The sequence below is a fragment of the Sinohyriopsis cumingii genome, chromosome 15 (assembly GCF_028554795.1).
Source record: "Sinohyriopsis cumingii isolate HCF-2022 chromosome 15, ASM2855479v2, whole genome shotgun sequence".
Taxonomy (NCBI): Eukaryota; Metazoa; Mollusca; class Bivalvia; order Unionida; family Unionidae; genus Sinohyriopsis; species Sinohyriopsis cumingii.
Window position 1 is genome coordinate 7,237,808 of NC_142975.1, and position 15,665 is coordinate 7,253,472.

Here is a 15,665-nt window from a genome sequence, read left to right on the forward strand (position 1 = left end):
GAAACAAAATGGAAAAGAAGAGACTGCCGCGTCCCCATTCTAAAATGACTGGGCCCGAAGGGCGGGGAGGGGCGTTACTCAGACAATTTTGTGCATTTTTGTTGCGCCCAATTCTAAGGTACTGATTTATTTGTCGGAACTTTGCTCCAGCCTTGGACTAAAAGGTCGTATGTGGTCATAACGTGTTGCACTCTCCAAGACGTATCCCAACACTAAGCAGGATGTTTATGATGCATTTAATCCATGACAAAAGGAACTAAACACAAAATTGCCAGGGTCTGAATGTCGAGACCACAATCAACACAGTTATAAAATATAAAAAACGACCCTGACCCCTTTCCAAAATCAAACAAGGTGTTTACAAAATAAAATGGGGAATCAAGAAACTTTTACTTAAACTTTGATGCACATTTTCTATATGACTGTGCTTTAATATCAGAAAGGCTAGAGAGTTTCGAAAATGGCATTATCATCATAATTATGTGCATCTAAGTATGTACAAAGCTCATCCAGTGGTTCAGGAAATATAAACAAAAAAGAAAAGATCAAAAAACAAACACAAAATCAAAAACAGCTTTTTAAAACAAATTTGAGTAAATTTTTGTACGATTGTAACCATGAACCTAAGGTCAAAGGGTAAGCATGCATGTCAATAAATGTATCTTTAGCATCGTTATGACTCATTCCAGTATTTCAGTCATGACCAAATCCATGAAAGAGTTTAGGAAATAAAAACAAATGAAACCACTTAACACAAACTATTTTGTAAAAGTTATGCGAATGTGACATTGTTTCCAAATTCACAGGGATGAGTATGCATGTCGAGAAATGAATTTTCGTAGTTGCAAAACTACAAATCCCGGAAATATTAAACTTTAACGTACATTTTATGCGAACCTCACCCCAATGAAAAAGTGCTAGTGAACATGTTATAAAATGGATTGTTTTTGGGTCATAATTATGTATGCCGGTTATAATGAGAATCTACAGAGGTGTTTACGAAATGAACGCAGATTTAAACTTGTAATAAAATAACTGTCGACAACACAGAAGCCCTATCGGAACAAAATAAATGTCTCGCTTTCTATAAACCTGGTCTCAAAATTACAGATGGAGTCAGTTACTGAAGGGTAAACGTAAATTACAGTGACCTACTTTTTCGTTGATATTTGTGTTACTCACCACAATGAATAGTCATACATATTTATATTGCTCTTTGACTAACGATGCAAAAGGGACATACCTAAAAAATAAACTATAGAAAGCAGACTCTCGTTTTAAAATTCCAGGTACGAAATTTAAACCAAATATTTTATAGACATAATAAAAGTCATTGGAGACTTTGATTATGCAAGCGTTTTTTTTTTAGGGCAAGCCAGTTATTTTGTCCAATCACAAATCAGTTATTCATCCCATCCCATCAGTATGAACAATGGGTAATGTAATCAAAATCACACGCAATAAAAAGGTGCAAGAATAAATACAGGAGTATACATAAAACTATATATGCCATATTTATGGGAATTTCTAGGAAATTGAACTTTCAACTGAGAAAATCTGAAAAACTCGTCATATAAAATAAAACATTCAAAATCAACCATCTTATTCAACGTGTGCAACTTGTATTCTCCAAGTACAACATTGAAATTTCAACCATCGCTATGTAATTATAAACCTAAAATCTAAAAACTCGACATACAAATGAAATTTCAACCATCGCTGTGTAATTAAACTAATACAATTTAAAAGCGCGACGTTGAATGGTCTTACAATGTCATGTATAATCTTATGTTGGTTGGATAGTGCCACAATCTGTTTGATAATTGTATCAAACCAGATGATATCAAAACAAAAAAATTAATTTCATCTAAATAATATATTATTTACCTTAAACAAAACATTGTCTAGGTGAAAGAAACTATTATCTCGTTTAAACACGAAAATAAAACAAGCATACTCTTTCGCTGAGACAGTATATATTATCCTGTTTAAATGCGGTGCTGTTTCGTTAAGGAAAATAATATCTTTTAAAACAATATATTACTTTTTTAAACAAATGGTATTAATATCTAGCCACCTTAAAATCTTGACACTTCACACAATATAATAGCTTTCTTTATGCAGCTATTGGCATCACTGTATCTTGGAATTATGATGTAACCTCACTTCAGAAGGCCCGAGTACTCAGTTGTTAATTTCACTTCCCAATCCCCGATGGTTCGACGGTTAATTTCACTTCAGAAGCCCCGATGGCTGGCTCAGTTGTTAATTTCACTTCAGAAGCCTCGATGGTTCAATGGTTAATTTCACTTCCTATTCCCCGATGGTTCAATGGTTAATTTTACTTCAGAAGCCCCGATGGATGGCTCGGTTGTTAATTTCACTTCAGAAGCCTCGACGGTTCAATGATTAATTTCACTTCAGAAGCCTCGATGGTTCAATGGTTAATTTCATTCCAGAAACTGCGATGGTCAAGGCGTTAAACTCGTGTCCAGAAGGATGTGGGTTTGATTCCCATCATCGGTTTGAGTAAGGCACTCTACAAGGCATGCCATTGCACGATACAAACGTCAATGCTGTATAACAGCAACAGTAATTTTAGTTCATTGAACTTTAAAAGAATGACACAAAATCTCTACATTTTGATCAACACAGATCTTTTTAAAGAGTGAACTAAATTGTATACAGCCTCCTGAAAGTTACTATTTGCTTATGAATAAAGCTATCCTTTCGGGAATTGCAACAGGAAGGATAGGAAACAACAATTATGTTTAAGTTTTGAGTAAAGCAAGGTAAGCTATTCTTTTTTTTTTTGTATATCTTTTCCAATGTTATTACTAGGTAGCCACAACGATCTTGCCTGGATGCGTTTGACATTATTGTTGGCAACACATCAACACCTGCTGATGACAAGTTAGGCACCATCAGTTTATACGGCCACTATTTTGTTGAATTTACTGGTTTCATGAGAGATTTGCTTTAAAAGGTTTTATATGAATTTCTGAATCTTTTGACATATTTTTCACAAGCGTAAATTTCTCAAAGAAGGGTCTAAGTAGTGAAAGGTTTTCTTCCAAAATGTGTTTAATGACCAGTAGGACCTACGCTTTGTTTTAGTTCGGTGTAGATACAAATGTAACCATAATAATAATAAAATGCATTGTCGTAACAATTAAATTCCGCTTACAAGGTAAGTAATGTTTAAGGGTGAACAGGTTTTTTTACATGGCATTCTTGAAGTTGTAATCTCAGATCAAAGTATAATTTCTTCCCTGTCGATTATGTATAACAGTACACCAGTTTATGCTGTCATCAAGCAATTGAGTTGTAACGTGTTTGGTCCCTAAAATGTTAACAGGGACTCATCACACTTGTCATCAGTTTGACCTGAATGGTTGGGTCATTTGTAAGTCAACGCTGAAAATATAGATCAAATACCATTTGGGAATTCCCTATATCCGGATTTCTAGTTATAGGCGGAAATACATCGGAATGTCCTGTCGCCTTAGGGACTATACAGGAAAATTTGCAATGAAGAAACTATACAATGTATTCTCAGAGGAGAACCAGTAAACATGACATAAAATCACCGTAAATTAGTGGTTTATTTTAAAGACTGTCATCTAGTCGTTACAGTGAAAACTGGACATATCGTGTGATCACAAGAACACAAGTGTTTTCCTACTCCAGACGTAACTTATTCAAGGGTGACTGAGTCATGTATAGTGTTGGTTCACAACAGGTTAATTAGTCATATAAACATTTGTTCTAGATTTATAACAGGTTACTTAGTAATTTAAAACGTGTGTTGTATGTTCACAGCAGGATATATAAACGTCGGTTGAATTCACGACAAGTTTAGTTTCTTAGACAGATTACTTAGACATGTAAACGTCTGTAGATTCAAGACATATTACTGAGACTTGTAAACGTCTGTAGATTCAAGACAAATTACTTAGACATGTAAACGTCTCTAGATTCAAGACAGATTACTTAGACATGTAAACGTCTGTAGATTCAAGACAGATTACTTAGACATGTAAACGTCTGTAGATTCAAGACAGATTACTTAGACATGTAAACGTCTGTAGATTCAAGACAGATTACTTAGACATGTAAACGTCTGTAGAGTCAAGACAGATTACTTAGACATGTAAACGTCTGTAGAGTCAAGACAGATTACTTAGACATGTAAACATCTGTAGATTCAAGACAGATTACTTAGACTTGTAAACATACGTTATAGGCTCATAACATGTTACTTAGTAGCATAAACATCTGTAGTAGGTTCACAACAGGCTAGTCTTAGCTGACATTTATTTCTATTGTTTCGAAAAAGCTCTAATGTCATAACTAAGCTGTATTGAAAGATCGAGATCAAACATTCAGAACAGCAACAATAATAATAACGGTGACGTCAAGAAGACTTGTTTTTGTATGGATATGTAGGACCGCAGGTAATAATAACAACTACAATATTACATCGTTATTATATGAAGTTCTCATATGCAGTTCAATCAGTCATGAGGATGATTGATACCATCCAGTATCTTGTAGTATTATTTATTGCATCAATCATCGATTATTAATATTCTTGTTTGCAATGTACTGCATTGTTCTCTTAGTGCAAACACTCTGCATCTGTTTTATATTGGTTTTCCCATTATAGATTTTGAATGGATGTACCTTGTTATGTGGGTAAAAAATAGGAACGCATTGACCAGCTATAGTGTTCGCTCAATATGATCGTGTTGTTGGTAACGAATCCATTCTGTCTTAATTCATTCAAATGGATGCCACAATTTCTCAGTGAATCTTGAAATAAAATCAAGACAATCGCAGCGCATTTTCAAAACATTTACCGTCAACTTCTGAAGTTGCGGGTTTGATTCCAGTTATTATTGTATGCAACAAATATGACCGGCTATACCAGAACGCCAATTCTCTTCCAACAAATATGACCGGCTATACCAGAACGCCAATTATCTTCCAACAAATATGACCGGCTATACCAGAACGCCAATTCTCTTCCAACAATCCAATTAAAGATCTCACTGTATATTCCCATTAGGAATCAAGAGAATCTTGTCCGGGCGAAATGTGCAACTGAATAAGACCTTTACAAAAGAGACTAGGCTTGTCTACGTAATCCGGTGTGAGGGGTTGAGGGAGGGTGCGGGGAGTGGGTGTGTACTTTCAATTATTTGTTTCATTTTGTCATTTATTTGTTCCTACATTTTTATTTATTTGTGAATTTTATCTTCAGGATTTGTCAGTAAATTTGGAGTTAATTACATCAATATTTGTGTCTCTTTTTCCTATAGCACATGTTTTTCATAAGATCAGAACGTATCCTGGTTTGTAAACGAATGCATGACATCCGCTGTACACAACTCTATCCCATATACACAGGAAACGAGTTTCAATATGAAAATTTATTCAAATGATAAAACAAATGTCGAATAATGGCCTTCTTTCCTTTGGCAAAATCAATACACGATCTATCAGCCCGATCTGAGGAAATTAGGGTTGAGGAAATTACAATCACCGAAATAGTTTGTTTTCTCTGTCAAATCCCCTTTCAACCAGACAGTTGTTTTTCAAATAGTCATAAACCTAATGGAAGATAAACATTAGATTTTTTTATCTGCTCAACAGTATGTAGTATGTGTAAAATTGGATTCGCCCAAATACCACGATAATGAAAATGTGTTGCAATATTACAAATAAAATGAAAACATTATGTTTCAAGATGCAGCTTTGGCAACGAGACACATACTCTGACAACGGGAGATATACTATGACAATAAGACGCATAATATGACAACGAGACACATAATATGACAACGAGACGCATACTGTGACAACGTGACATATACTATGACAACGAGGCACGTGCTGTGACACCGATACACATAATATGACAACTAGACATATACTTTACACGTGTTATGACAACGAGACACACACTTCTACAACGAGACAATACTATGACAACGAGGCACGTGCTATGATAACGATACACATAGTATGACAACGAGACACATATGACAGCGACACACATACTATGACAATGAGACACTTACTGTGTATTTACTTCATTTTGACATAGCCGTACATCACTGTTTATTTTTTAACCCATAAGCTGGGTGAGATATGAGCACATAGCCTATGTAGTAAAGGAAATGATGTAACTTTTATGCCCTCATAACATACAGCGTATGCATTTTGATTTGTTGCGTCCGTTCGTCAATACGTCCCTTAATCCATCCATACTGTTATGCATATCAATATTTTATAAACTGGTACATGAGTTTATCTAATTAATTTAATTTATATTCATGGCTGTACAGGATGTTTGTTTTAGTCACATGGCCCCAGCCTGTTAAGATCTTAAAATTACATAGGATTTATAAATAGGTGTTGACATTTAATATTAATAATCTTAATGATTAGACTTAATTACTTCATTTGGTTAATTTTTCATTGGCCGATAGAGTTTAGACGATTCTAGAATTCAGTAACTTCCCATTGGTTGGGGTAGGTAACACGACTAGGCAAATTCGAGGTAAAATATCCGTTAAGTTGGGTATATTGTGAAACAGTTGCAATAGAAGGTTTATATAAGGAGGGAACTGAGCAAACATATTTATTCCACTTCTGGAGTCGTCCTCATTTATTATTTTCCTGTTGTAAGTCTGCGGATGTGTTTTGTGTTGATTTTAGAAATTATTCGAGAGGAAAAACATTTCTTTGGACTGTATGGTAGAAATAAAAGTAGCTCATTATTTGAACTATAATATTATTCTGGACCTGTTGTGAATTGTTCCAAGGTGTTCTGGATGAAGCCATCTTGATTCTTGGCGGATCAGTACATTTACAGTTTTAAAATGTATTCGGAACCTTTCATTCATTTGGGCTTTTCAAGAACATTGTCAGGACTATTTTGGATTCACTTCATAATACTGTAACTTTCTCTTACACTTTCATTTATAACTTTGATAATTAAATTATTTATTAAGTTTTACATGCCATATTCGTGTTGCTTCTTTCTTTTACGTAGTAAATACCATATTCGTTACAATACGTCCAAGGAAGTTTACTGACACGATGACGCAAAGACGTTTTCATGAAGACATAAATTGGGTAGGCATGTTTGTACATGAACTCATTAGATTTTCATGTCTTTTGAGTAGTTTTCTGATCTCGAATTTTTGAGTAGTTTTCTGATCTCGAATTTTTGAGTAGTTTTCTGATCTCGAATTTTTGAGTAGTTTTCTGATCTCGAATTTTGAGACTTAGACCTTCTGTTTGCAATTGGGGTATACATCTTGAATATAAACATATCTTATTTAAATACCCTGCCATGACCTCTTTGTCCTGTTTTTACTTTGCGTGAACAATTACTTCTTTTTCTTCAAATCCATCACTTGAAATTAAATAATTACTCTTGCCTAATGAGTTTACCACGGAACTTAATGAGTTGTTTTTCCGTTCAAACGTTAAATTACTTTCTTGGAAAACGTACTGATTTGAGCTTCACAGCGATGTGTATTGATCGGGTATTAAGACAGCCAGAATCACACAGTCTGCTTTTAAGAATAAAAAAATAATAAATTAAACCTATTTATTATACTTTATCTGCCATGAGATTAATACAACTAAAAATACTGAATAAGCATCTACTCACTGATAGGAAATGCTGAATTATGTTTTACTGGTATCCATTGGATAGAACAAAGGTCAAAAATATGCTAGCCTGGGGAATTTCCTTTCAGAATAGTATCGTAGATTTTCTCACTTTACCATTTACCAACACTTTTCTGCCATCAAATAGAACTTTGTTTCTAAACTCCTATCGACTCAACAACAATCTCACAATCCCCCACATACACCAAAAATAGTAGCCAATACTAAGTTTGATATCAAGGTAATTAAATTAAAACATTGGTCAATTTTACATGGATGAAATTGGTGATGAGAGAGTGATTGAATTCACGTCAGTTTCAATTTGGTAAATCTGCTCCGTGAAATGAATTATAAAAGACATGATACTGATCCATGAGCAGTAAATCTGCTCCGTGAAATGAATTATAAAAGACATGATACTGATCCATGAGCAGTTCATGTTCAATGAGTTCCTTTGATATAGGGAGCCGCGGTGGCTCAATGGTTAACGTGGCGGATTAATGACCGAAAATACCGTCATGTGTCCTTACTCGTCGGCACTAAATAGCATAGTCGTGTTGATGTACCTTAAAGACACCAAACTAAACCATACATCTTGCATGAAGCTGGTTTTCTTATAGCAAACATAATATCATTGATCTTCGTCAGGTATTGAAAACTGTCATTGTTGTGAATACAATACGTGATGGAATAGTCCTTATTTTGAATACTATACGTGAAGGAAGTTGTCCTTGTTTTCAAAAATATTCTTGATGAAAAGTAGTCCTTGTTTTGAATGTTTTACGTAATGGAGGTAGTCCTTGTTTGAATTACTAAACGTGATGGTAGTAGTCCTTATTTCGAATGCCACACGTGATGGAAGTAGTCCTTATTTTGAATGCTGCACGTGATGGAAGTAGTCCTTGTTTTGATAACCATACGTGATGAAAGTAGTCCTTGTTTTGAATATCAAATATTATGAAAGTAGTCCTTGTTTTGAATATCATATATTATGAAAGTAGTCCTTGTTTTGAATATCATATATTATGAAAGTAGTCCTTGTTTTGAATATCATATATTATGAAAGTAGTCCTTGTTTTGAATATCATATATTATGAAAGTAGTCCTTGTTTTGAACCTCATATATTATGAAAGTAGTCCTTGTTTTGAATATCACACGTCAATAGGTTTAATTATTATTATCCAAAGAATGTTTCATATCATTTCACAGTGTTGTCAAGCTGTTATTATGTGGGCGATAACTTTTTGACATTCTTCGCATTTGTGAATTATAATCTCAATTCAGTTTTTTTTTTTATTATTATTGACAATTATAGACACACTTTTCAACCATCATTTATAAAACGGAATTCTGAGTTTTGCGTAAAATGATTCCCTTGAGAGTCTTGAGCTGGCTCAGGACAAAACTACTTATAGAGTCTGTGTTTAATCAACGATGTTGAAAGTTTTGGAAAAGAAACTTGTGTGGGGTTTGTGTGTGTGTGTGTGTGTGTGTGATTTTCTGGTGTGTTATGGCCATGGCTATAATACCTACAATCCGAATTTAGCTGATGCTCAGTGTAGATATTTGGAATGATCATAAAAACCGTGATTTCCTGTTGTTGTTCTTATATGTTCATTGTGCTGAAAGCAAGGCAAATGTTTCTTTGGAAACAACATTATCTAACACGATGCTTACCGATGAGTTGCGGACGAGTTGATCTGTCATCCATACACATACGTACGGACGAGTTAATCTGTCATCCATACACACGCTTACGGACGAGTCAACCTGTCACTCATAAACATACTTACAGACGAGTTCATTTGTCATCCATATACATACTTACGGACGAGTTGATCTGTCATTCATACACATGCTTTATCGATGTAAGGCAGATACTCTTTATAATGTCCATCCAACATTTCCATAACTTTTCTCTCTAACCTTTTCGTACTATTGAAAAAGAAAATGCTAAATATCAAGAAAGGAACTGTTAGTATAGCCATGACGCATTTTAATGGATTCCCTTCCAGTCCTTTAAGTTTTATTTTAAATACAGAGCTTTGGTATCATGTACCATGTATCTTGTAACAAATAAATTTTATTTAAAAGGCTGTCTTACTGAAGATTTTGATTCATATGTATTTTTAAACCTTATAATAATTTTACATTTTCCACGTTTTATGTTTCAAATAGTTGTACGTTTTAGGTAACTATGATGTAAAAGGTTAATAATATCGTATAGTTCTTCCACTCTCAATTTCCCTTGATAGGTACCTACACAGCATTTTAAATAATAATAATAATAATAATAATAATTTTATTTAACGAGGACAAAACACTTGGCCATGAAAGATCTGTCTGCCATGTGGTCCTCAATTTTTATAACAGGTTATACACATTTTAGAATGTCAAAAGTCGTATATACATACATAACATAACATAAAACCGCCCCAGATTTATCTGGATACAAAGATACCGTTCATAACAATCAGTACTGAGGCATTACTATATCAATCCAGCTGATCTAGAAAGAATGTTTTAATGAGGGTTTAAACGAAGAAAGAATATCTCGTATTAATTTTCTCTCCCCCCCCCCACACACACTACATGCACCAAATGTACTTTTCAATAATTTGGTTCCATAATGTAACATTAATGAAAATTCAGTATTAGAAGTTTCTTCAACCAATACTATGCAAAGGCCGCTATAAAATATATTCACATTCTTCATATATATATATATATATATATATATATATATATATATATATATATATATATATATATATATATATATATATATATATATATATATATATATATATATATATATATATATATATATATATATATATATATATATATATATATATATATGTGTGTGTGTGTGTGTGTGTGTGTGTGTGTGTGTGTTCATATTCTTTATGACAAAATATGAATGTTAATGCCATGAAATATGTTATATTTATGCCATACAATATATTCGCATTCTTCAGTCCATAAAATATATTCGCATTATCAGTCTATAAAATATATTCGCATTCTTCAGTCCATAAAATATATTCGCATTATCAGTCTATAAAATATATTCGCATTATTCAGTCCATAAAATATATTCGCATTCTTCAGTCCATAAAATATATTCGCATTCTTCAGTCCATAGAATATATTCACATTCGTTAGGTCATACAATCATCTGATAAGACATATTCGCATTCTTCAGTCCATAGAATATATTCACATTCGTTAGGTCATACAATCATCTGATAAGACATATTCGCATTCTTCAGTCCATAGAATATATTCACATTCGTTAGGTCATACAATCATCTGATAAGACATATTCGCATTCTTCAGTCCATAGAATATATTCACATTCGTTAGGTCATACAATCATCTGATAAGACATAACCAAGCCCCCTCCTCAAGTTGACCAGAAAATGCAGTGTTCATAGCGTTACACCACTCGTTTTGCAAAGAAAAGGACATACATAATCCTGGAAAACCTTAGAGTTATAGGTTGGATCTCTTGTACAAGCTTACCAGTTGTACATTTGTCCAAGAAAATGGCGTTTCGTAAAGCAAACAGGACTACAGACTGAGATACATATATTCTTTTGTACCTCATAGCGATTGGGGTAATAAAAAAATGTAATAAAATAATAATAATAATAATAATAATAATAATAATAATAATAATAAATTAATAATGATTTAGTAAGGTCTTTATGTTTGAAATCCCTCAGCGTTTTACAATACTAGTTAATATAGTGATTAAACAAGATTACAACAAGAACAACAAAAGACCAGGTCCATGTGGTATTGTGTCTGAGTACAAGAGACAGTTGGTTTGAGGAAGTCCGTATGAATTAATTGTTACAGCAAGGAAAATGGGAATGCAAGTTTGTCAAATGAAAGAGTTTGTTTTTGGAAGGAGTGTATACATTGTTGTGGTGAGACAGGTGCAGTCAGTCAACGTAATGTAGCAGAGAAGAGATTTTCTAGTCATGTCTAGAAAGTTCTGAGGAACATACAGGTGTTTTAGTGGCATCAACAGAATGATAACTGCGAATATAGCCGGTGCTACTAGGCTCTAGATCCGCATCATAGCATATGTTTATGACGTGACGGTGTAATGAGAGAGTATGGTCAAGCGTGGCCCCTTGGTTGGTAATGCCTGTGTGAAATTAATGTTGCTGTCGTTGGTCAAGCTGATTATTTTAGCGGGTCCAGCATCCTCGTGACTTTTGCGTGGTCAAACTTAACCGACGCTTTAATTTGTTTCATCCAGAATTTTGCCAGAGAATGCAACATTTTACAATACGTTAATGAATTAACAAAATTCTCTGTTTTGCTCGTTATAAATTCAGCATTAATTTTTATTGTTAATGTTTTACTTTTTCTATTTCAGTTACTTATATCTGACCCAGGTATAAGTTATGTGTGTGTGTGTGTGTGTGTGTGAGAGAGAGAGAGAGAGAGAGAGAGTTCTTTCGATCGTTTAAACTTTTGTCTTTCTTTTTTTCAGATATTCCTTTCAAACCACAAATATTACCAAAGATTTGTAAGTATCGAACTATAGTACCAATTATAATACTGCAATATTTATGTGTACCTATATATATTTGTTTTTATTAAGAACAGCACCTCCTTACAGTAGGCAAAATAGATATAAAAAAATATGGATCCAAATATTTTCCTGCACAGTATAGAAAGAAAGCAAGTAAAGTGAAATCAAAAGATTTTGAAACAAGGAGTAGTATGATAATGGGAATTTAGACGATTTCGTCATTATTCGATAACCATGACGAAATCCCAGTTAGATTGCCTATGACTTTTTTTCCTCTGAGAATTTTTCTGTGCTTGTAACCCATGTCACTCCACGTGGAAGTTTGTCGTGGACTGGGAACTCCAATAATGAGACCCCACAGACATAGTGATTTTTTTTTTGTTGTTGCTGATTGAACGTCATTTTTCAGCTGTACACGGCGGTCATTATATTTGGTAGAGAAATAGCCTGGGAAAACCCTATAAAGAACAACCGGCCCAAGGAAGCTACGGGCAAACTTTCTTAGGTACCCACAATGGCCATCCCTGAGACTTGAACCAACGTGGATAGAGGTCAGATGTCAGTGATCTGTAAAGGGGAGCGCATTAGACAACTCAAATACCACGGACCCCCATACGCATTGAGATACGCTGGCAAACATCTACTGGGCTTTTTCTTAATGTAAATAAATTATTAAAGATTAAACAACTGTCACAAGTGCTGTCCCATATATTCTTCAGTGTGATTGCTCATGAACAGTCTTTGAATTTCCCTACAACTTTCTTGATGGTGTTGCTAAATAGTAAATGCTCTTTCGGATGCTTGCTGGTGTCAAACTCAATTACCTATGATAAAACCTTGCTCATGTCAATGTAGACATCATTGGTGGTACTGTGCATTAGCAACGATTCCATATCTGTGTACAGCATGTTGACGTCTCTGCCATACCATGGCTTAATCAAGTGATTGTAGAACTCATACATTAGTAAAATGGATAAGTCCAGCACTGACGCGCCAATGTAGATGAGCTATGTCAACTTTAGTTTTTATTTTCTTTCAGAGAATCTACTAGCAAAATTCTTCCTGTACTCAAATGAGCTGGTCTTGTTTGCTGTCCTGAACAAGATCAATGTAGATTATATCCTGCATGTTCTCTATGGTTTTCAAAACACAACATTGTTGATAAGCTTGTTAGCTGGAACCGTGCACAAGTTAGTACGCTTGGCATATTCTGTAAATTGGCATCCAGAATCATCCACTATTTCACACTGATATGGGAACACTGACATTGTGCAGTTTGTATGGATGCTTCAGGTCAACTTCAAAAAATTACCCATGGTCACTGTTATTATTGTGCTTGTGTACATGTTTGTGTATGTCTACACTAGTGAGATCAAACCATCTGAGCGGTGCATAGAAACACCGAAACGCACTAAAACACCGAAACGCATTGAAAACACCGACATAGAATTTAATTCATATTGTATACCGCACTGTATATCTTTGATTTTGTTTGTATGAATAATTCATACCTTTGATAATTTGAAATTAGTTATATAATAGAACTAACATGTTCTATCATTACTGATGGCATAAATTAATATAAAAAAAGAGATACAATATAGTTTTATAGTACCATCCTTTCACGGTAATTGAGTATAATGACTATGTTTACTTAATCCATTCTTTATTGATCCTCTTTGTCCTGACATCAAAAACAAAGACTATAATTAAAGTATAATATAAAGAGCAATTTAGCATTTGTGTTTACGGCAATATATTGTGGCGCTTTGATTGAAAACCATCATTGTACAACGTGACAATCAAAATTATACAAATGCCTTTACGCACCCACATTAGATGGGCCATTAAAACCATTATTAATAACCATAATGTAATAATCAACGTAATAAATCACTATCAATATGTATTTATTATTAATAGCTTAAACAATAAACAAATGTATACATTGTAATAAATGTTGTTAAAAATAAAATTATTTACCTTCAAAGCTGTGTCCAAAATGTTCAGTTTCCAGCTACTTATTAATTTGCTGTCCATCTTCTGCCCGTAAGATTTATTGTTGCATCGCTTGAAAGCAGTAATTAAACTACACGCTACTTTATTATAAAACGAATATAAATTATATGCAACTATTGATAAACTATGGCTGTACGATATAGTTGAAGTGCACTTCGGTGTTTTCAGTGTGTTCTGGTGTTATGTAACCCCAATGTGAACTAACCTATTGACAATGGCTGCATTGTTGTGGAGCCATAGATTTGTTTGATCCAAGTATATAATGTAATTGCTTGGGAGAACCTGGTTGTATTAGTCCAAGAAAGGGCTATTAGCGCAAGCGTAACAGTGAATCGGCATGGAAGTCCCGCTGAAGAAACCACGTTCGATGAATAAATGTTAATCGTGGTCAATGAATAGCTCCAACTCAATCGTGGTTTTAACAACAATGCATCTCAGGCCATTCCTTGTGATGCACACGAATGCACAGGATCCAGCTTGTGCACGTGTTTAATCGGATTGCAAAACATCCGAGAGCAGCAACAGATCGTAATAATCACCATGGTTTTGATAAAATACCATGGACCAGTCTTTCTTAGAATGCACGTAGTCATTGGTAGTTTCTAGGCTGGTCTATGTGATTCACCACAGGATTCATCACGGATAAGATTGCTCATTCAAAGCACTTGTTGTCTTCACTTTCACGTTTATCACTATTGGCCAAATACATGATGGTGTTGGTACGCAACTTGATCCGAAGAAAGGCTTTTACAGGGAAATATGCAGTTGAACTTAATATGCATCTGTCAAAAATCAATCCTGAACCTAATTTGGTATATTTTTCAACTGCTTGAGGATTGATGAAAGAGCTTTGTCAAAATCGTTAGAGACTCTTTAATGAATTGATATTATGCATTTAGGCTAAATGTTGTTGTTGTTGTAGGGTTTAACGCCATTTTTCAGCACAAGATAGGCTATACATGGCGGCCAGTATTAATGGTGGAGGAAGAACCCGGAAAAACCCCGGAAAGGACCACCGACCCACGAGAAGCTACTGGCAAGCTTTCTCACATAACCACATTAGCCGAATCCGAGACTCGAACCGACGGAGACAGAGGTGAGATGGCAGTGATCCGTAACGGTGAGCGCTTTAGACCACTCGGCCACTCGGGGCCCCCCATTTAGGCTAAATAGCAATTAGATATTTTTTGTGATGTTACAGATGCTTGGGTCAGCTAGTTTAATACCCACATTGACTGTAGATTTGAATTTTTTCATAATATTATGTGTCAAACTGTGTGGTTTATTATGGCCTTATATAACATCCCACTGCAATTCATTAACAATGAAACACTTATGTATTGCATGTGCATATCAGTCTGTAAGTGACCTCACTCTGTAACTCCCAACGCATAACACGCT

At 34.5% G+C, this 15,665-nt stretch overlaps 1 protein-coding gene across 6 annotated transcripts in view; it reads left to right on the forward strand.

Moving 5' to 3' along the window:
* The window catches only part of LOC149781218 (agrin-like), a 454,787-nt gene that overhangs the window by 216,698 nt on the left and 222,424 nt on the right, over positions 1 to 15,665 (forward strand). For all 6 annotated transcript variants that reach the window (XM_089935296.1, XM_089935300.1, XM_089935297.1 and 3 more), the window contains exon 2: positions 12,204 to 12,239. In XM_089935296.1, coding sequence (XP_089791422.1) covers positions 12,204 to 12,239 — 36 coding nt within the window. The remainder of the gene's footprint in view (positions 1 to 12,203; positions 12,240 to 15,665) is intronic.